General features: G+C 40.1%; 1 protein-coding gene across 1 annotated transcript in view; it reads left to right on the top strand.

Annotated features, from left to right (window-relative positions):
- The window catches only part of ARAP3 (ArfGAP with RhoGAP domain, ankyrin repeat and PH domain 3), a 185,556-nt gene that overhangs the window by 85,917 nt on the left and 77,750 nt on the right, over positions 1-21,889 (top strand). Inside the window, exons 20-22 of the mRNA XM_026718719.2 lie at positions 12,598-12,761; positions 19,142-19,354; positions 20,941-21,046. Of these exons, the coding sequence (XP_026574504.2) occupies positions 12,598-12,761; positions 19,142-19,354; positions 20,941-21,046 (483 nt within the window). The remainder of the gene's footprint in view (positions 1-12,597; positions 12,762-19,141; positions 19,355-20,940; positions 21,047-21,889) is intronic.

Genomic DNA, 21,889 nt, shown 5'->3' with positions numbered 1-21,889 from the left:
ATCATTTGTTGAATATTCTCTACCTTTTCATCAGTTTTTTTCTATTCTCCTTTCAATATTCTCTGTTTTTGCTTGTATGCTTTGAATTCCTTGCATAATCATCTGCAATGTCACCTTTTCCTGTTCTTTTTCTCGCTGTAACATCATCTGTATTGAACGTTGTCCCCCAGATGGTGAAGAGGAAGAAGTAGGAACTGAAGAACCAGCCGCTGTTAATTTCCTGTTCATTTCGGACAATTCAAGATCTTCAGGTTCTTCTAAATCTTAATCCACTTGTGAAATAGCCAATTGTAAATCCAAGAAAAAATAGTGGAAAAAAAGAAACAAGATAGAAAAAAAAGATTTCTTCAGGTTCTTGTATACCTTAATCCAATTGCTTAGTTGAATAGCAGTAAAAGCTCAAAAAAGGAAGAAAAAAAACCATAAACAAAAAAAGGAAAAAATTGTTAAATCTTCTAAAAAGCAGAAAAATAAAAAGTAAAAGACTAAAAAGAAAAAGGGATTTCTTCAGGTTCTTCAAGACCTTAATCCAATTAGAAAGTCTCAGGTATGAAAAAGTATACAAAAAAAAGGAAGCCACAAAAAAACCCCAATATAGAGGGTAGATAAAAAATGCAGGAGAGGGAGAGAGAGAAAAAGAAAAAGCCTACTCCCTTTAAAAAAAAGAAGGAAAACATTAATACTGAGGCTTTTCCTTTAAAATAGAATGCAAAAGTAAAAATTAAGCTCCAAAAGCAAAAAGAAAGACAAAAGCAGGTTCCAAGCATCCACAGATCCAAATAACTATTACAAATAATAAGCTGATAAGGAGGGGGTGTGAGGAATAGCCCAACTTAAAAAAGAGAAAAAGAACACACTGCACCTATTTGGTTATCCAAGGCTTTTGTTAATTTTTATAACTCTCTTCTCTAGAATCTTATCTTTTTTCTGTATACTTCAACACCAGACTCCAGATACTGTTAGAAACCCAGAAGAGCACCTGCAATAACACTCTCCCATGCTCCTCCCTCTATCTTATCAGACAGGCTCAAAGTCCTTGAAAAGAAGTCTGAATTCTTTCTCAGCTTTGTCTGATCAAAAGAGAAAAAAAGAGAAACAATATTTCTAAACCTCTAGTTGGCAGTGTTACAAAGTTTCCTCTGTTTTCACTTTCCCACTCCTTTTCCAAACAAATTATTATAAAAAAGTTAATTAAAAAATAAAAAGGGTTTCAAAAAAAGGCTAAAAGGGGATCTCTAGTCTAAAATATTGTACAAGCAAAAAGGAGAAGAAACAAAAATGAAAAATAAGATAGAAAAAAAGACTACTCCAGTTCAAAGTAAAAGATCGTATAGAAAGAGTCCAGCAAAAAAAAGGTAAAAATTAATTTGACTTCCCGTTTGAAATCGCCATTTAATTACTTCTGTCTGAGATTTTACGGATTCTTTCTTTTCCTTAGAGTGTTCTTTTAAATCTTAAAGTAAAAAAAACTTCTCACCAAACCGGCACACTTTCTCTTTCTATTCTCTTCCATTTCGGAGCAGTCCCAACTTCAGCAGCTTTGATGGCTGCCTCTTTGCCGCTGGCAAAAAGAGCTTCTCCTGGATCTACCAGGGACTTTGCGATATCCCTGGGATCAACAGGATGAGCTCTTTACATTCACCCTCTCTTCGGGACAGTTTAGATCTGTTTGGATCGTCCAGGAGCAAAGATATTGGCAGTGATCTCAGACCTCCAGGAGCACATGCCGTATTGTTGAGATACCAGGTCTGCCCCCCGCCCATACTTTTCAATGTGTCAATAAGCCTTTCTTCCACATCAGCAGCCATTTCATCAATTCTTTTTGATACAGTGTCATTGCTCAAAAGAATCGATTGCGTGACAGTGCTTGCACTCAGCCCCAACATGGTGGCAACAATCTGTTTCACTGCTGTTAAAAATCAGAGTTTCTCTGATAGTGTCAGGTTTGCCACATTTTGCTATCAACAAAGATACTTCATAGGATACTTTAAGGATTGGAAAAACAATACCGGTTTGTCGGCTTTATCTGAATGAATTCTTACCAAATGGTCTTTCAGTTGGGAAGGCTTCATTGCTTCATTTGAAAATGTTTTCTCACAAAGAAGACAAAATGGAAGCTATATGTTGGAAGGAGATGGAAAGAATCCCATTTTAGGTATTCCGTTGAATATTGGTGACACTTCCTCTTCTCAGCCATGTTGAGAGGTCTTCAAAATGAAAGGCACTAACTGCAAATTAAATTTTCAACTGCACTGGAACACTATAAAACACATGTGGACATCAGTAAACCTAGTTTCAACAGTTACGTTGACATCACAGGGGACAGCCACTCAGCATGTGATGTTTTGAAAGAAGCACTCACCCCTCCATCACTGCCCGTTCTGGCCAATGGCGCGCCACTGTATGGGTAGAGTGATACAGGCTGCTGTGCAATGCGCATGAGGATGAGCGATGCGTATTCACATATGTACGGTGTTCTGTACTGAAGCTAGCTGGAGGAACATTTTAAAACACAGTTCAATCCACTAATAGCAAGCGATCTGATGTTTTTGTATGACAGATATACAGTGGTTCACTGTGCAAAAAAAGTCTCAAAAGTGTCCCCAAAACTTCTCACTCCATCGCCCCCATATCACCCCCCTTCTGTTCCTTTGCCCCTGCATCACCCCTTTTCATTCCATCGCCCCACTGAAAAACAAAATCACCTCCGGGGGGTGATATTGCCCACATTAAGAACCACTGATCTACACTGCTTAAAGAAATAAAGGGAACACAAAAATAAGACATCCTAGATCTGAATGAATGAAATATTCTTATTAAATATTTTGTTCATTACGTAGCTGAATGTGCTGACAACAAAATCACACAAAAATTATCAATGGAAATCAAATTTAGCAACCCATGAAGGTCTGGATTTGGAGTTACACTCAAAATTAAAGTGGAAAAAAACACTACAGGCTGATCCAACTTTGATGTAATGTCCTTAAAACAAGTAAAAATGAGGGTCAGTAGTGTGTGTGGCCTCCATGTCCCTGTATGACCTCCCTACAATGCCTGGGCATGCTCCTGATGAGGTGGTGGATGGTCTCCTGAGGGATCTCCTCCCACACCTGGACTATAAAGCATTCCCCAACTCCTGGGCAGTCTGTTGGTGGATGGAGTGAGACATAAGGTCCCAGATGTGCTCAATTGGATTCAGGTCTGGGGAACAGGCGGGCCAGTCCATAGCATCAATGCCTTTGTCTTGCAGGAACTGCTGACACACTCCAGCCACATGAGCTCTAGCATTGTTGTGCATTAGGAGGAACCCAGGGCCAACCGCACCAGCATATGGTCTCACAAGGGGTCTGAGGATCTCATCTTGGTACCTAATGGCAGTCAGGCTACCTCTGGTGAGCACATGGAGGGCTGTGTGGCCCCCTAAAGAAATGCCACCCCAGAGAGGGCGGAGCTGGCGTTGCGACGATACGGCATGCGATCTTGGAGGTCTGAGATCGCTGCCGATACTTTGCTCCTGGATGGTCCAAACCGATCTAAATCATCCTGAAGAGACGGTGAATGTAAAGAAGAAATGCCACCCCACACCATTACTGACCCACTGCCAAACCGGTCATGCTGGAGGATGTTGCAGGCAGCAGAACATTGTCCACGGTGTCTCCACACCCTGTCACGTCTGTCACATGTGCTCAGTGTGAACCTGCTTTCATCTGTGAAGAGCACAGGGCGCCAGTAGCGAATTTGCCAATCTTAGTGTTCTCTGGCAAATGCCAAATGTCCTGCACGGTGTTGGGCTGTAAGCACAACCCCCACCTGTGGACGTCGGGCCCTCATACCACCCTCATGGAATCTGTTTCTGAACGTTTGAGCAGCCACATGCACATTTGTGGCCCACTGGAGGTCATTTTGCAGGGCTCTGGCAGTACTCCTGTCCCTCCCTGCACAAAGGCAGAGATAGCAGTCCTGATGCTGGGTTGTTGCCCTCCTACGGCCTCCTCACCGTCTCCTGATGTACTGGCCTGTCTCCTGGTAGCGCCTCCGTGCTTTGGACACTACAGTGACAGACACAGCAAACCTTCTTGCCACAGCTTTCATTGATGTGCCATCCTGGATGAGCTGCACTACCTGAGCCACTTGTGTGGGTTGTAGACTCCATCTCATGCTACCACTAGAGTGAAAGCACTGCTAGCATTCAAAAGTGACCAAACCATCAGCCAGAAAGCATAGGAACTGAGAAGTGGTCTGTGGTCACCACCTGCAGAACCACTCCTTTATTGGGGGTGTCTTGCTAACTGCCTATGCTTTCCACCTATTGTCTATTCCATTTGCACAACAGCATGTGAAATTGATTGTTAATCAGTGTTGCTACCTAAGTGGACAGTTTGATTTCACAGAAGTGTGATTGACTTGGAGTTACATTGTGTTGTTTAAGTGTTCCATTTATTTTTTTGAGCAGTGTATATGCTTGATTGGGTAGCCTATATAGTAATGTCATTTTTTCCCATCTAATATTCACCCAAATATTTTCAAGAAGGCTTTTGTCCTTCTCGACTTACAAATGCAATTGAGCCCAAAATTTATGTTGTGAAGTGAGAAATTTGTTAAATTTGTTTATTTGCCCCATTTTATTACTTTTCTTCCACATCACTGCAGTTGTTAAGTTAGTAACACATTTGTTATGTGGATCTGATTTCCCCATTGACTTTATTTGTCAGACATTTACAAAAGGTGATCACATGACCCCAGGATACTGCAAGCGTCATGAATATGAACCAGTTGTCAAACATCCAAATGTAAATCACATGACCTTGGGAATACTGCAACAGTCATAAGTTTGAAAAATGGTCATGTCACTTTTTTCAGTGCTGTTGAACTGTCACTAAACAAACTGTTGTAAATTGAGGACTACTTGTATTATATATTTTTGTAGAGGTGCACTAATTCTTTACATGTAAGAATTACTTATCTTGAACCATGATGGCACGGTGATTAGATTACAGCATTGCAGGCAAGCCTGCCCACAGACAGTAGTTTGATTGTGACTGTCTCAAGGATAATTCAGCCTTCCATCCTTCTGATGTCAGTAAAATGAAGACTTGTTGGGGGCAATATGCTGACATTGTAAACCACTCAGTGAGTGTCATAAAGCATATGGAATGGTATATAAGTTTAAGTGCTTTTGCTATTCCTGTAATGCAACTCCTCTTTTCTTTTGAATAACTTAACTGCTTCTAGCAGTTTGTTCCAATCATGGGTTCTATCCCACCAAGTTTCAATAATGGTAACAATATCATACCTGCCTTCATGTACCAGGACTTCAAGTTCTCCCTGTTTGGTCCGTGCATTAATGAACAGGCATATGAACCCTTATGGCTGACCCTGTATTTGCTACTTGTGGCTCCTGTTTTATATGTCTGAATGCCTCTTTATTGCTACTACTCTCTTCCTCATTGTATGATTTGTTTTCTAAGAATTATCGTAAAAAATTATTCCCCCTTCAATTTACTTTAAAGTCCTTCAGATGTGCAAAGCTAAATGTTTATCAAACACATTTTTCCCTGTTCTTAGGAGGTGCTGCCCATTGCTTGCCAGAAGTTCTTTCTGTACGTAATGTAAACCATGGTCCAGAAATCCAAAATTCTATCAATGGCACTATCCCTTGAGCCAGCTATTTACTGTTGTTTCCTCTTTGGGTGTTGTTGACCTTTTGTTGGAATTAGAGACTGTTGCTATCCTGCCTACCTTCTCATAGTCCCTTGATCAATTTTTTGGGCACTTTGTTGTATTATTCATCCCAACATGAAAGAGGAGAAAGGGATAATAATTTGTGGACTTAATTATTTGGGTAGGCCTCTCTGTCACATCTTTGATCTTTGCACCTGGGAAACAGCATACCTCTCTCAATAGGTTGTCTGGTCTGCAAATGGCTTGTTCTGTTCCTCTGAGAAGTGAGTCACCAGTCACCATCACATGCTTTTTTTTCCTGAGATCTTGCATCTTCGTTGTGATCATCTGAGCTACTTTTCTTCCTGTCACTGGAACACTTAATGTAGACACTTCTTCTGATGTTTCCATGAACTTGGTGGCACATAATCAAAATTAGAATGAGAAGTCTGTAGAAAAAGCATAGAATTTTGTATAATTTAGTCCCTTGCCCCATCTGATCTTGCTGCTCTGGTAGTTAAGGTGTCATTTTCTTGAGAGATGTTTTTTGATAGACAGCATGTTCAAAATTTTATGTGTGGACATAGCTGCCATGTGAATATGCTCACAAAATGGCTGTCAGGGCTGTCTTTGTCTATTTCCCAGGAAAGAAAAATCCTCAGCTCCATAGATTTAGAGAAATGTATTTTTACTAGGAATGAACTGAAAGCAAGAAATTCCAGGCAAACTCTGAGGCAAAGCATATGAAAACAGCAATTTGAAACAAACTGTACAGCCCAATCCCTTGTAGTTTAGGCAACCAGAGGGCTTCTGCATGCCAATGCTGTAAGAACAGCACAGAATGGCTTTTGTGATGACCTTTTCTTATCTGCCTAGAGTTTGTGGGTCACAGTTACTTTTATCAATGCCTGCTTGATATTCCCCCAAACTCCTTGCAGGCTATCCATCCACTCAATCAGGCTGCCTAATGAGGGGGCCTCCAGAGGGAGCTTGGGAATAGGGACAAAGTCCACCCCATGTGTCACCTTAAAGGGCATCTGCCTCATACTACTGTGTACGCTGTTATTATATGCCACTTCTGCAAATGGCAGAAGCTCTGCCCAATCATTCTGCTGATAGGTGATGTAACACTGGAGATACTGCTCAACCATCACATTGGCTCTCTCCGCATTTGTACTCTGATGGAAGGCAGAGCTGAGGCCTTGCAAGGACACAATCGCCCGAACAAACTCCCCCCCAAATTTGTCTGTAAATTAGACTCCCCGATCCAATATTATCTTTCTTGGTACACCATGTAGCTGGTAGACACAGATCAGGAACAATTTGGTCACCTTGCAAGCTGAGGGTAAGCCTGGACATGTGATGAAGTGGGCTTGCTTGGAAAAAAGATCTATCATTGTCCAGATCACCGTGCTCCTGTGACGATCTGGAAGATCCACAATAAAACCCATGGCTATCTCCTCCCATGGCCTAATGGGATTGGCAACTGGCTGCAGCAGGCCCGGAGGTTTCCCTGGCTTGATTTCCATAGCAGCACAGGTTGGGCAACTTTTGACATAGACCTCAATGTCCTTCTTCATCCATGGCCACCAGAACTGCCTATTGGCCAGGTGTAACATCTTCAGGAAACCGAAGTGATCCACATCATGATAGCATTGCAGCACCTGTGTTCTTAATACACTAATACACTCAAATCCCAGCTGTTACCTTTCTTACAAGTAGGGGTCCTTGGGCAATGATTCCTTAATGTTTCACCTGCCTACCTCAAATATGAGACATGAACTAGGAGTATTATTCCAGCTCAGTTGTTGCCTAGATTAACATGATCCATGTCAGATGTTGGGGAACCAGGGCAATAAATGGAAGAAACCATACAGAGATGAGACAAGAATCTGAAATTGATGGAATGCTACTACAGTAGTAAATCTAAGTAGAGGGAATATATGAAACATATGAGGAACTATGGATGAATGGAAGACCTTCATCCATACTAAATGTAAAATACTTAGTTACCCAACACTTCAACATAGTGAAAAGGAAGTTCCTCTCACAATTTGAGATAGACCAACTACACATTATATGCAAGATTCAAGAAGATCTGGAAGAACAATTGGATGTACAGACAACACATGAAGCTGGATCATCATTGCCAACCCCTCCATTACAGGGCACAGCAGCTGATATGAGGCATAAGATCATGGATAAACTATTAAAGTCAACTCAAGATGTTACCAAGGCTCAGTGGAGAACTACCATCATAGTATGCTACAAGATGTTAATAAAGCCCTCACAATAATCCTTTCTACCACTATAACTGAAACCAATGGACTTGCATACACAGCAATTATAATCCTGGACACGCTTGACTACATGATCAAGAACAATAGTACAACCCACCTCCCTCCCCCCACCTCTGGAAATGAAGTTACAGTCTAAGATCAAGGCAACTTGGGTAGAGATTAGACAATTGATAGAATTATAGAAGGGTATGAAGATTAAGGATAAGACTTGGCTATTGAAAAAAATTATAAAGGTCTGACTCCATCTGAAGACCAAGAGATTGTTAAACAAATGCTGGCAACATATATATTACATGGGCTAGATCCTCCAAAGTCCTGACAGGATTCCACAGAAAGTTGATCCTGCGGGAAGATCCTGTGGGAATTGAGCGGGACCGATGGATACTGGCCAATTAACCAGATATTATGATAATAGACAAGGAGCAAAATATAGTGATGGTAAGATATGTAACAGTGACAAATGACAGCAACTTCAGGAAGAAGGAGTAAGAGAATTTGGAGAAGTACCCGGGCCTGAAGAAGGAACTAGAGAGAATATGGAAAGTAATGACCAAAGTGATCTCTAATAATAGGAGCACTCAGGACTGAACAGAACAGAATTACAGAGTTGGAAGAGACCTTGGGGGTCTTCTAGTCTATATCCTGTTCAAACAGAAGACCCTGTACCATTTCAGACAAATGGCTGTCCTGATTCTTTTTAAAAGCCTCCAGTGATGGAGCACCCACAACTTCTGAAGGCAAGCCATTCCACTAGTTTATTGTTCTCACTGTCAGAGAATTTCTTCTTAGTTTTAGATTGCTTCTCTCCTTAGTTAGTTTCCAACCATTGCTTCTTGTCTTGCCTTCTGGTGCTTTGAAAACTAGATTTCCCCATTCTTCTTTGTGGCAGTGCTTCAAATATCAGAACACTGATATGTTGTCCCCAGTCCTTCTTTTCACTAGGCTAGACATACCAAATTCTTCAAATGTTTTACCCTTTATCCCCCCCCCATTGCTCTTCTCTGCACTCTTTCCAGAATCTCAACACCTTTTTTATATTGTGGCGACCAAAACTGGATGTAGTATTCCACATTTGGTCTTACCAAAACATTATAAAGTAGTACTAACACTTCACGTGATCTTGATTCTATCCCTATGTTAATGCAGCCTAGCATTGCATTGTCTTTTTGGGAAGCTGGGACACTTTTTGGGACACTTCTGGCTCACATTTAATTGATTATCCATTAGGATTCCAAGATCCCTCTCACAGTTACTGCTATTGTGCCAATATTTATACCTAATCTGTACCTGTACATTTGTAAAGTGTAAAGTGTAAAGCCTTACGTTTCTCACCAATAAATTTCACTTGGTTAAATAGGGCTCAGTATTCAAGTCTGTCAAGATCTATCTGCATCTTGAGCTTATCTTTTCAGGTGTTGACTTTTCCTATCAGCTTGGCATCATATGCAAATTTGATGAGTTCCCCTTCTACTCCCTCATGTAAATCATTTATGAAGACATTGAAGTTTACTGCACCTAAGACACAACCTTGGAGTATCCCACTGCTTACTTCCCTCCCTCCAAGGAGGGAGTACAGTTCAGTACAGTTTGTCAGCCAATTACAAATCCATCTGTGGTGATGCTTAACTACATGTTTCTAGTTTACCAAGAAGTAGGTTGTAGTCTACTGTGCAAATGCCTTACTGAAATCCAAGTATACTATGTCCACAGCATTTCATGGTCCACTAATTTAGTCACTTTGTCAAAGAATGAAATAAGATTTGTTTGGCATTATCTCTTTTTAACAAACCCATTTTGGCTTCTGGTTATAACTTTGCTTGCTTCTAGGTGTTCACAAATCTCTTCCTTGATTATCTTCTCCAGGATATTCTCAGGTATTGATGTTAGGCTGATTGGTCTATAGTTTCCTGGATCTGTTTTTCCCTTTTTTTTGAAGATGTGAACCAAATCAGCTTTTTTCAAGGCCTTTGATAATTCCCTGACAGAATGGGATCTTTAGGCTCCCATCCTTGGCTATGCCTCCTTGTCCTCCAGGCTCCTGCCTCAGCCCATTTACAGCCAGCTGTTGGCCTGCCACCCCCCCCCATGCCAAAAACTGCACGCTCACCCACACCAGAAGCCTCACAGCACTGTCATTCTCCTGCCATGTCCCATATGCCAGAATCTGCACACTCCCCCATGTCAGAAGCCATACACCATAGCGCCCCCCCATAGCCCCACAGCCTCTGTGATGTCCTATCGGTGATTGCATGCTAACCCCACGGCACCATGGCTTCTGCCTGCCACCCAATTGGGTGGTGGCTATTTGTCCCATGCGGCCAAAGGCCCAGCACAAACAATGTATAGGCAAATGGACCAGGCCAAAGGGCAGAGAGCCAGAGGGGCATTGGCCAGGGAGAATGGCCAGGGGAGGGCTAGTTGAGAAGGAAATGGGACTGAGGCAGGAGCCTGGAGGCAAAGGAGGTACAGCCACGGATGGGAGCTTGAAGGTTCTAGACCCATCCTCGGTGCTCCAGGATTCTTTGAAAGATATGTTCAATGGTTCTGAGATCATGTCTCCCAACTCCTTCTGCACTCTGGGATATAATCCATTTCATTCTGGTGATTTGAACTGGTCAAGATCAGACATGTATTCTCTTACCATTTTCTTGCCTATCTTAATTTGAATTTCTAGTTGGTCTTTTACATTTCTGTCTTTGATAGGTTGGGCTTCTGTTTGTGTGAAGACAGATGCAAAGAAGGAATTAAGCAGCTCTGCTTTTTCTCTGCTGCCCTTCACTTCCTTTCCATCTTCTCCCATTAGTGAACTGATTGCTTCTTTGATTTTTTTTCTTACTTGTATATGTTGAAACAACAAATTTTAATTGTTTTTTACATTTGTTGCAAGTCTTAGTTCATTCTGAACTTTAGTTTTCCTGACTTCAACTCTGTAGATTCAGGCTATATACTGGTATTCTGCCTTTGTTATATGTCCTCTTTCCAATTTTTATACTTATCCTTTTTGTCTTTCAGATTATCAGATAGTTCTTTGAGCAACCATGCTTGTTTCTTCTTGTATTTCTTAGTTTTCTTTTTCAACAGTGTTGGAAAGTACTGGACTGTACTTTTATAATCATATTTTTCAGAGTTTTCCAAGCTTCCCAAGTTGTTTCCCCTTTAAGATTTTCATCCTTTCTAACCTCTCTCTAAGTTTGTCAAAATCAGGTCTTTTAAAGTCTAAGACACTGGTTTGATTATGTTCTATTGCTCATGTCTGCATTATGTTGGATTCTAATATAACATGGCCACTCTCCTCAAAAGTTTCTGCTATTTTAACCCGCTCTAACATTTCTTCTCTATTAGTAAGAATTAGGTCAGTATAGTTAGCTCTCTAGTTTCCTCTTCTACCTTTTGGATGACAAAGTTGTCTGTTAGGTTGGTCAGGAACCTGTTTGATCTCCCACCTGATGCAGAATTTATTTCCTAGTTAATGTCAAGGTAGTTAAAGTCACCCATTACTATTGTGGTATGTTTTCTACATATATTAACTAACTGATTAGCAAAAAGTTCATCTATGTCTTCTGCTTGATTGGATGGCCTTCTATGGCAGGGGTGTCAAACTTGCGGCCCAGGGTTTAGATGCATCACACACTGGTCACCCCTACCCTCAGTTTAGTGAAGGGAAAAAAAGTTGTGATACATCATGTGATGATGAGTTTGACACCCCTGCTCTATGGCAATGTTACTCTTTTTTCCTTCTATATTGACCCATATGCATTTAAGAAGGTTTTCATCCTTGGTTTTATGCAATTCTGTAGAGATTTTGTGATCTCTTACATATAATTCATCCCCACCTCCTCTTTTGTTAAATCTGTTTCTTTTAAACAGTTTATATTCTTTCATCAGTACATTTCAGTTATGAATTTCATCCCATCAAGTTTCAGTAATGGCAACTATAATCATATTAGTCTTCATGTATTAGTACTTAAAATTCACCCTGTTTGTTCCCTAATTTTTCAGCATTAATCTATAGGCATCTGAGTCCTTTATGGCTTACTCTAGGTATGCTTCCTATATCTCTGAGTTTGTACCTGAATTTTTCTTCCTTCCAATCTCTACCTCCTTGGTTGATTGGTTGTGTTGGGGGTTTTGCTTGGGATTAGATTCTAAAGATGGTAAAAGATTGGTCACCCTCTCACAGCAGAGAGATATGAATGTTATATTATATCTTGCCCATACGGGCTTTACGTGACTTCCAACAATTTATCTGTTTTTACATAATGTATAAACCTGCGTAGTGCTTTCAGTTACATTAAGAGGTACAATGTGACCTGTTAACTGAAAGCACTATGCAGATTTATTCATTGTGTAAAAACAGATACAACTTTGTATTCAGGGTTAGGCAGCAACATACTGTTGCGGAAGGCCACATTAAAGACATACTGATTATTGGGGTGGAATGATTTCTGGGAATATTGAATCACAGGGAGCAAATAGTGTTGACTGTGACAAGATAGTGGAATACTTGGGAAAGGAGAGGACATTCTAGAGTAAGAGGGTAATGTTATGGTAAAAAATAAGGCCCTACTCCAAGAAACAAAAAGTAACATCTGATTTCTGATTGCTGTAATCACATTTATTCATGCTTGCTTTTTAGGACATTCTGTCTTCAAGGGGCATCACAGCTAGACTTTTCTTCATGGTGCACAGCTATTCAGAGTTCAGCAGGAAGTCGAGGAAATGCCTTGCAAGACCAGCAGCTCAACAAAAATGGCATTCCCATTATTGTGAGCAGTTGTATTTCATTCATCACTCAATATGGTAGGTTACTCAGAGGTCCCTTCAATCAGCCAAAAACAATTTATACCTTATTGTGATCAAAGTAAACCAAATCATCCTTCCTTTCTGAAAAAAGTGGCTTTAAGTCTATTACCCTGCCTGGGCTTCTAAAGCATTGGAAGTGGAAGCGACCCTGGAAATCATTTAGTCCAATCTTTTGTGTGGGACAGGAATCCACTATTTCAGTATCCCTGACAAATGCCATTTAGCAACTATTTAAATGCCACCGAGGAAGACAGCCACCTCTGAATACTTGGTTTTATTGTTAATTGTTTTTGTTGTTAATTTGATTCTTACAGATCATGGTTGAAATTAAATATTTATATAATGTTTTAGCAGTTGCTAATGCATAACAGAAAGACGTTTCAGATTGTTCCATAGTTGTTTCAGCTATTGTTTGCTTTTCTTTGACAGATACCACCACTTGTTCTCCATCTGTTACTGGTTATTTATTGAAACTTATAAGAAGCTGTTCCATGTTTGTTTCTTTGTTTTCCTCTTTTATGCCACTTTTGGCTACTCTTTATGTGGAGAAGTCTTTAAATACTACTCCAAAGTGCCCATTTCAATTTCCACTTCCTTCAGGAGCAATTCTTATATAAACTTCTTGGTTTGATCTAGGATAAAATACTGTTATATCCTTCCTGGGTACATAAGGTTTAACATTAAATAGAATTACAGACATTTTTATTAATAACAGAAAATTATTATGACAATAGAAATGATCTAACGTCTCTCCCATCCATCCCATCTTAGTCATACTTGACTTTCTAAGCAGAACATTAGTGTTAAAAATAGATTATATTTTGATATTAAAGATTTTCTCAGAGTTTTGCATCAACTATAGATTCTCACAGTGTGTTTGAGTAAGTCACCACTTGTCAGAGATGTAGCAAACTTGTCAGTACCACAAATGTCAGCCTTGGAAGCCTTGGCTGAACTGAGGAAATACATTGATTCCAATCTAGCTAGGGGCTTCATTCAACCTGCAAAATCCAAGGTAGCCATCCTCATACAATTTAAAGAAAAGAAAGAGGCGGGGCGGGGGATGAGGCTTTAAATGGATTTTCGTGGGATTAATGCTGTGTGCAGGGAGAACACCTATCCCCTCCCCCTGGGTTGGTCCCAGGCTCAGGTTGCCTTGCTCGACTCAGATCTCTGGGTTTGGGTCTGGCTGAGCGAGTTGCCAGGACTTTGGTTCTTTGGGCTGGGTGCCCTGTTGCCATTCTGCTTCATGGCTTCTGCTGCCCGCACCGTGCTCTCGGAAGGGGAATAGATGATCTCGACGTGGATCCCCAGGCCATTCCCTGCAGCCCCATCTTCGACTGCTATCCTTTCCTCCCTCTCCCCTGAGTCTTCACACCGCCCAGGTTGAGAGTAGGTGCTCAGGGCTCAGGACCCCAGACAGCACCCCAGTGTTCGGGGAGCTGGTTAAAGTTTTAGTAGGTATTCGGGTTAATGTCAGCATTCCAAGTAACAACCTCCAAAGAAGAAGACTCCGAGACCAGCCTTTCTCAAAGTTCCATTTTATTAGAGATGTCATATTGACACATCTGAGAAAACCCAAATCTAAGAGTTCCAGGTTTTTCCTCACCCAAAAGAAAGTCAAAAATCCATCCCCTGCACCCACAAGTCCATCACATGGTCCAATCATAACTTTGTCCCATCTGAACACTAACCCCAGTCACTCCCCTCCAGGTGCAGGGCAGTCATCCTTGACTCCCAGAGAAAGGAATGTTGTTGTGACTAATCTTCCACCGCTCCTCACAATCCCCTCTCCCAATTTCCCACTAATTGTGACAGCCTTGAAGCTCCAAGGAAAAAAATGGCTTCCAAGGCTAACAGGCTTTCCCTTTTCAGGAGAAAACTATGTCTTGAAATGAGAGAGACACAGGAGGTTAAATCAGTCAGCAAATTAACCACCTCCCCTCCCAAAGAGGACCCTTTGGCTTGTCATGAAACTTATCATGAAACTGTTTCACTAGTGTATCCATTTTTACATCCCAACTCTTAACCCATGTGGCTTCTGACAAAGGGTACCCCTTCCAATGGATTAGATACTGCAACAATTAATGAGCCAATCATTTCCTTGCCTTTTTTCTTGTTTTTAGTTCCTACAACTGTTCATCGGTTTAGCCTCCAGTCCCCTAATAATCATCTTTGTTGCTCTTCTCTGTAGACCTTCTAGAGTCTCAAACTATGAATTAAGCAGTTCTGCTTTCTCTCTGCTACCCAACACTTCCTTGCCATTTTCTCCCATTAGTGGACCATTTTTTAAAAACCTTTTTCTTGTTTTTTTCCATGTTGAAAGAAACTTTAAAAAATATTTTTAACATCTATCAGAAGTTTAATTTCACTCTGGGATTTAGCTTTCCTGACTTAATATTTGCATATTCAGGCTATATGTTGGTATGCTGCTTTAATTATATGTCCTTCTTTCCAATTTTTTATACTTGTCCTTTTTTTTCTCTTTCAGTTTATTGTAGAATTCTTTATGCAACTATGCTGGTTTCTTCTGAGATCTGTTATTTTCCTTTTCAATGGTAATGTTGTAGACTGGGTTTTTATAATCTCATTTTTTCAGAATTTTCCAAGCTTCTTGAGTTCTTTTCTCCTTAAAAATTTTCATCCATGGAATCCTTTCCAAGTTCTCTCTAAATCTTTTGGAATCAGCTTTCTTAAAGTCTAAGATACTACTTTAACTTTGTTCTAATGCGTGTTCCTGCATTACACTGAATTCCAATATCACATGGTCACTTGAACTCCTTCTATCGTTTCTCTTTATTATTTATTGTTTTATCATAAAATGTAAAATGCAAAACAGAAAAACAAACAAAATGAAACAAAACAAAAGCATATATTCAACACTAACAGCAACAAAAAAAGTAGTACACAAAAAAAGAGAAAAAATATGATCAAATAAATTTCACATTTAACATACAGGATCCACCCTGGCTGGGCACTGAAAAGAAAAACAAAAAAAACAGTAAATTCGCCTCTTTTACATAGATACATACAGTACATACATACATACATGCACGCATGAATGCATACATACATACATACATACATACATACGAAAAAGCAGTCAACAGGTTAAGCTAAACATTACACTAATCTTCAAATCCCTCTGTTAACCATCTGTTGTTGTATTTAGTGTGTAGTCCACAAATGATTTGCAGTCTCTTATAAAGCTGTCTAGTTCATTATCTCTAATAAAGCCATTAATTTCACCATCTCTGCTGATTCAATTTCAAAATCTATTCTTCAACGGTTAGCATCCCTTTTTCTTTCCAGTGTTTGGCAAGTACAATCCTTGCAGCTATCACCATGTGAAGGAATAGCACCCCAAATTATTTTTCAATTGGCTTGTCCATCATGCCTAAAAGAAAAGCTTCAGGTTTCATTAATTCTGACAGAAATTCTGCCAAAGTTGCTGCAACTTCAACCCACTCTATCATTTCTTCTCTGTTAGTGAAAATAAAGTCCAATATAGTTGACCTTCTAGTTCCTTCTGTACCTTTTGGAGACCAAGTTGTCTGCTAGGTTTGCCAGGAACCTGTTTGATTCCACTTGATGCAGTTTGTCTCCCAATAACAGTTGATCTCAAGATAGTTAAAGTCCTCCATTACTGTTAAGGATACACCCTAGCAGAACGTGCATGGCAGTCAGGCAGGTAGGCAAAATATGTGAGATAAACGTTTTTGTAGCTTACACTCAGTAAAACAGATACACTGTGCTAGTTAAATAGTTTATTCCAGTAAGAGTTTTAGCATAGTCAAAACAGTCCATATATAATTCACTAGTTCAGTCTGTCCGGGGATTATTCAGTTGCAAAGTCCTGTGTCGAAAAAGAGGTCAGTAAACTTACAAATATCGGTCCAGTAATATATCTCCTCGCAGTAGAGATATGAAGAAGTCAAACCTCCTTTCTTCCTTCGACGTTCAAAAACTCAGCAGCAGGGAACACGCAGTTAGCAAACCAGCAATCCAGCAATCCAGCAGGTTCTCTTGCTCCCTCTTATGGCAGTTTCACAACCGCACCCAAAATTACATGCTTTGCAGTTTAAAGTGACACACACTTAAACTTACTATCATAGTTTATATATATTATTTTACCCAAACTACGTTAGGTAACCTTGTTATTCCTAACAATTACTATGACTAGGTCAACCTGATTGATCTAGATGAGGGGTGTCAAGGCCCACAGGCCGCATCCAGCCCATGGGGTTGTTAGATCTGCCCTGCAGGGCTGCCTTGAAAACAGTGAAGGACTTGCCCGTGGTGCCTCTATCAGCAAAAATGGAGCTCAGAGGGGTGGTTTGCTGGCAGAGGGCTTCTGCAGGCCATTGTGGCCAAAAATGGGGCTCAGCAAAACAAAATAAAAGGTGAAATGTTTCCCCTTTTACATTTGACCACCCAAGAAGGGACAGGAAAGGAGAAAGGGAAAGATGAAAGACAGAAAAAGAGAGGAAGAGAGCAAGGAAGGAAAAAGAAGGAAAAAGGGGAAGGAAGAAGGAAGGAGAATGAAGAGGGAAGGAAAAGGAAGGAAAGAAGAAAGGAAGGAGATTACAATGAGAGAGAGGGTCTGAGGGAAGTCCTGCCTTAACACTTGGCCACCAGCAGCCCTGCTGCCCTTTTGCCATCCCCTTGTCTCCTTATCCTGACCTCTCCTGGTGGTGTCTCATCCTATTGTGGGTGCTTTGATTACGAAGCTGGGATTCTTTGCATGGAGAGGGAGTGGGCCTCCCTCTGACCCAGACACTTTGTCCTCCCATACACACCATGAGAAACCTGGCCAAGGAGAGAATGAACAGCAGAAGCAGCCTCGAGGAGGAGGTAAGAGCAGCTGGGCACCACCGTGGGGAACCAGGGCTGGGCTGGGCTGTGGGGTCCTGGTGCCCTGGGTGCTCCAGGTCTGGGCTGGGCACTTGCCCTCTGCTGCCTAGGGCTCTGGACAGTGTGCCACCATCCAGGGATCCTCTGCATGGCCTGACAGGGACAGCGAGGCTCCTCTGGAGGACAAGGATTTGGCACTGTCCCTGGCCTCCCCTTCCATTGCTGGAGACAATGGATCCCCCCCAGCCCCTTCCGGGCCATCACAGATGCCCCCGACACAAGTGACATTGAGCTGGCCATGCCCACTCCAGCCATACCCACCCCGGCCATGCCCCTCCCAGGCCCCCCAAGGTCAAATACAACCCTGATGGGCACTCAATGAAATCGAGTTTGACACCCCTGATCTAGACAGTTCAGTGCTTTTGTTCAAATTTAAAAGTTTTGAATTTGTCCAAACAAGTCTTTAAAAATATTTATGAGACCAACAATAAATTGTTTATCTTTGAAGAGATTTTTAAAAAGAAAAATAGTTCTTATGGGTACTTAATGGCAAATGACTATTTAGCTTCATACAATCACTACCACTTCTGTTCTCTGATTTTCAAATATATTAATTACCTCCTTTTCCTGTATTTTCCCCTCTTCTTACCTACTTATTAACTACCACTTTCCTAAGTCCTTTCCCTAAAGTTCCTTAGTTTTCTGTAAGATTGATTGATCACATTTTAAAGCTGCACATTTCCCTCAGAGCAAAGTATAATAAAATGTTAAAATATAAAAAACAGTATATAAGAGTAATTTTTTAAATGTAGAATTTAAAAGAAGGCAAGAATTGAACCCTGTTATAAATTAGTTTTAAAAAGGCAATGGAGTAGCTCTGAGATTGCCAACTAGACCCATGGCTGCCTGCCCTTCTGTGCTCCCCACACAAGGCCACAAAGCCATATTTTAAACTTCTTCTTAGAAGAGCAGGAGAGTAGTCCTGCCTCACCCTCGGGAGGGAGAATATTCCAAAGAGCAGGGGCAACAGCAGAGAAGTCTCTCTTCGTAGATCCTGTCAGTTGGAGCTATTTTAACTGACAGAATCTGCAACATATCTTCCCTGCCTGACTGGTGGGAGGTGCCAATATATTGGGAGGGAAATGGTTCTATAGATATCCTGATCTTGTAGGGCTTCACAACCAGGAGTGGGATTCAACCGGTGTAACAACCAGTTTTGTGAAGTCGCTGTTCCATGCTTGTTTCTTTTTTCTGCAATTAAGATATTATATGTATATTAACATTTAATATTAAATATTATGTCATATTGTCCCAAAACTGCTTTTTTCAAAAAGCAACTGGATTTTGTTTTTTCCTTGAAGATATTTGGTGTCTCATCCAAGAAACTTCTTCAGCTCAAAAATATCCCAAATTCCAATTGCCTTTTGAAAATGCACTTTTGGGACAATAATGAACCTGGATGACTGAGAATATGTATATACATTTCATACTGTTATAAAGCCTGCTTCTGTCTTTTCCATCAGGGTTACAGCATGAAGGTATTTATCGGAAGAATGGAGCAAACTCTCGTATCAAAATTTTGATGGAGGAGTTCCGACGAGATGCAAGAAATGTCAAATTGCATATCAGTAACAATTTCATTGAAGATGTGACAGATGTGTTGAAGAGATTTTTCCGAGAGCTCGAGGATACTATCTTCACTACATATTTACATCCCCAGTGGAACAAGGCCACAGGTTTCATCCTTCTTTCTTATACTGCCCTACTTTATCAAGTGGCTTGGGTCTCTATGACAGCAGACCATTTTTTGGTTGGTTGTATTACATAGTTCATTGCGAAGCTTCCATACTCTTGAATCTTTGCCTTGAGCCTCCAAAAATTATACAATTTATCATTTTATTTATTTTTCACATTTTTGAAATGCCCATCTCCCATCATCAGTGTGAATACTGGGAAAACTATTTTTAAATTTAACTAACATATTTTTATCTATATTTCAAAACAGGGGAGGATAGCTATGCCTTACAGTGTGCCTGCAATTCATTCAGAAACTTTCCTAATAAAGAGAAGTACTAGGGTGACATGACAGTAGTCTTCCAGTATTTGAGGGGCTGGCACTGAGAAGAGGGAGTCAACTTAGCACCGGACACAGGACAAAAAGTAATGGGTGGAAAATTATCAAACAGAACTCCAACCTAAAACTAAGGATAAATTTCTTGGCAGAATAATTAATTGTGGGATGGCTTGCATCCAGAAGTTGTGCATGCTCTATCACTGGAGGCTTCCAAGAAGAGATTAGCCAGCCATTTGTTCAGAATGGTTAGGGTTTCCTGCTGGAGCAGGGGGTTGGAAGATGTCCAAAGTCCCTTCCAACTGTATTATTCTATTTTGCCTGTCAGGAAAAAAATGTACACAGTCATAAAACAGTTGCTAATACTTGCTTTAAGTAAAATACCTTGAATGCATATAAATCTTCAATAAAAATCTTCAATAAAGTGAGGGCTAGCTGGGCAAAATTATTCACTGACAAAAGAGAAATAGGAAAGAAAGAAAAATTTAGAACTATACACTTTGTCTTAAGAAGTAACCTGAATCATCAACAGATGGCACAAAAGAAAATTCTCAGGAATTTTGTGGGTAACGATCTGTCTCTCCTAACTGAAGAAAGTAAAAACTCTTGAAACTGAGTATTTCAAAAGGAACCTTTTATTGAGCAGAAGTGAAAGCAGGACAATCAAAGCAGACACTGAATTCCCTTAGGCAGTACTGTTAAACTTAAGGCAGTAGAATCCCTCCCTCCAGTCAGATGTGGATTCAGCCAATCCACAGGTGTGAAGATGTTATTGTAACAGCCATCCTGAGAACCAGATAAGCAGGCATTCCCATGGCCATCTTTCTCCAGCTTTCAAAGTGAAACAACCCACATGGCCCACTCCCCTAATACATTCCTCAAAAGGTGAGAAAATCTCAGGGTGCTCAGGCACCAGGATAAAGGTTATAAAATAGCAGTTGTCAGAGAAAATAAGAAACAGTACATTTGAAATTCCCCCCTTCTCCCAATTGAATGGCAATATCACTTTAGGGATCTGACAGTTGTCTTCCACAATCCTCTTCTAAATAGTGCACATATAGAAACCTTGTTTTCTGATACTAATTTTATTTGTCCCTTGGTCTCTACACTTGAATCAATATATCTTGCAAAAAGAGAAAAACAACAAACTATATGATGAATGTACCTCATATGTCTGATCAATGTAGGACATATTTTGATTTTATGCAAACTATAGTCACTAAAATTCAATTCTATGTTTCTCTTTCTTAGAAATTTTCCAGAAGCCCCAGCGCCTGGAGAGATATAAGGAGCTAATGAACTGCTTGCCCCATCTCAACCACAGAACCTTGGCTGCTTTGATTGGCCACTTGTATCGGTTAGTCTGTTCTCCCTCATTTGTTCCTGTCAGAACTCTTATGACATGTTCTTTTTTTAAGTGTCCCTTAGATATATTGATATATTTGTTTCAAAGACTAAGATCTCAGAATGTGGAATTTGAGCTCTGCAGAAAGAAAGAAATCAAGGACAATAAACAACAAAAACAAAAAAACGAGTATTTTCTATAGTATAGTTGTTGCTACGTTTGGTTTTTTGAACCTTAGATTTGAATCTGGTTTCCCAGGTCCGTTTTTATTTTCTAAGATTCAAATCTGTCTCTCAAAGCCCTGCATGTTTGTTACTAAAAAAATTGTCCCCCTGGTGCTGCAATCAACTATTGAATTATTAGCAGTCATAAATAAATTCAACCAGATTAAAACAATCAAATCTACAATATCTAATAGCAATATGTGCAGTGGTGACAAGTCTTATTCCCCAAAGCTTCCAGGTTTTTTTGAAAAAGTTTTAATTTTTTAAGACAAACTTATACAAACAAAACATAAAAACCATCTTCCATCTTATATATATAGAGTATGTCAGTTGGTTACAAATCTTTTGTGCTATCCTTTTGTAATCATTTCTCAATTTATATAAATTTCCACATTATCAAGCTAACATATGCTTATATATTTATCAATTATTAATCACCCATGACCAGACTATTTATTCTATCACTTTATATGAGATATTTCAAATTTTATTTTAAAATTTATGTTATACTTTCATCCAATGGTTATATATGTCTATATTATATTTTATATCTATAAAACCTATTACAAAGTCATCATATCTATTACATTACCATGTCTTTTTGTCCAACCATCGATAAAACAAATCCCAT

This window comes from Pseudonaja textilis, chromosome 3 (genome assembly GCF_049901715.1).
Source record: "Pseudonaja textilis isolate UNSWEBS1 chromosome 3, rPseTex1.2, whole genome shotgun sequence".
Classification (NCBI taxonomy): Eukaryota; Metazoa; Chordata; class Lepidosauria; order Squamata; family Elapidae; genus Pseudonaja; species Pseudonaja textilis.
This window is presented reverse-complemented; position numbering and strand designations above follow the sequence as displayed.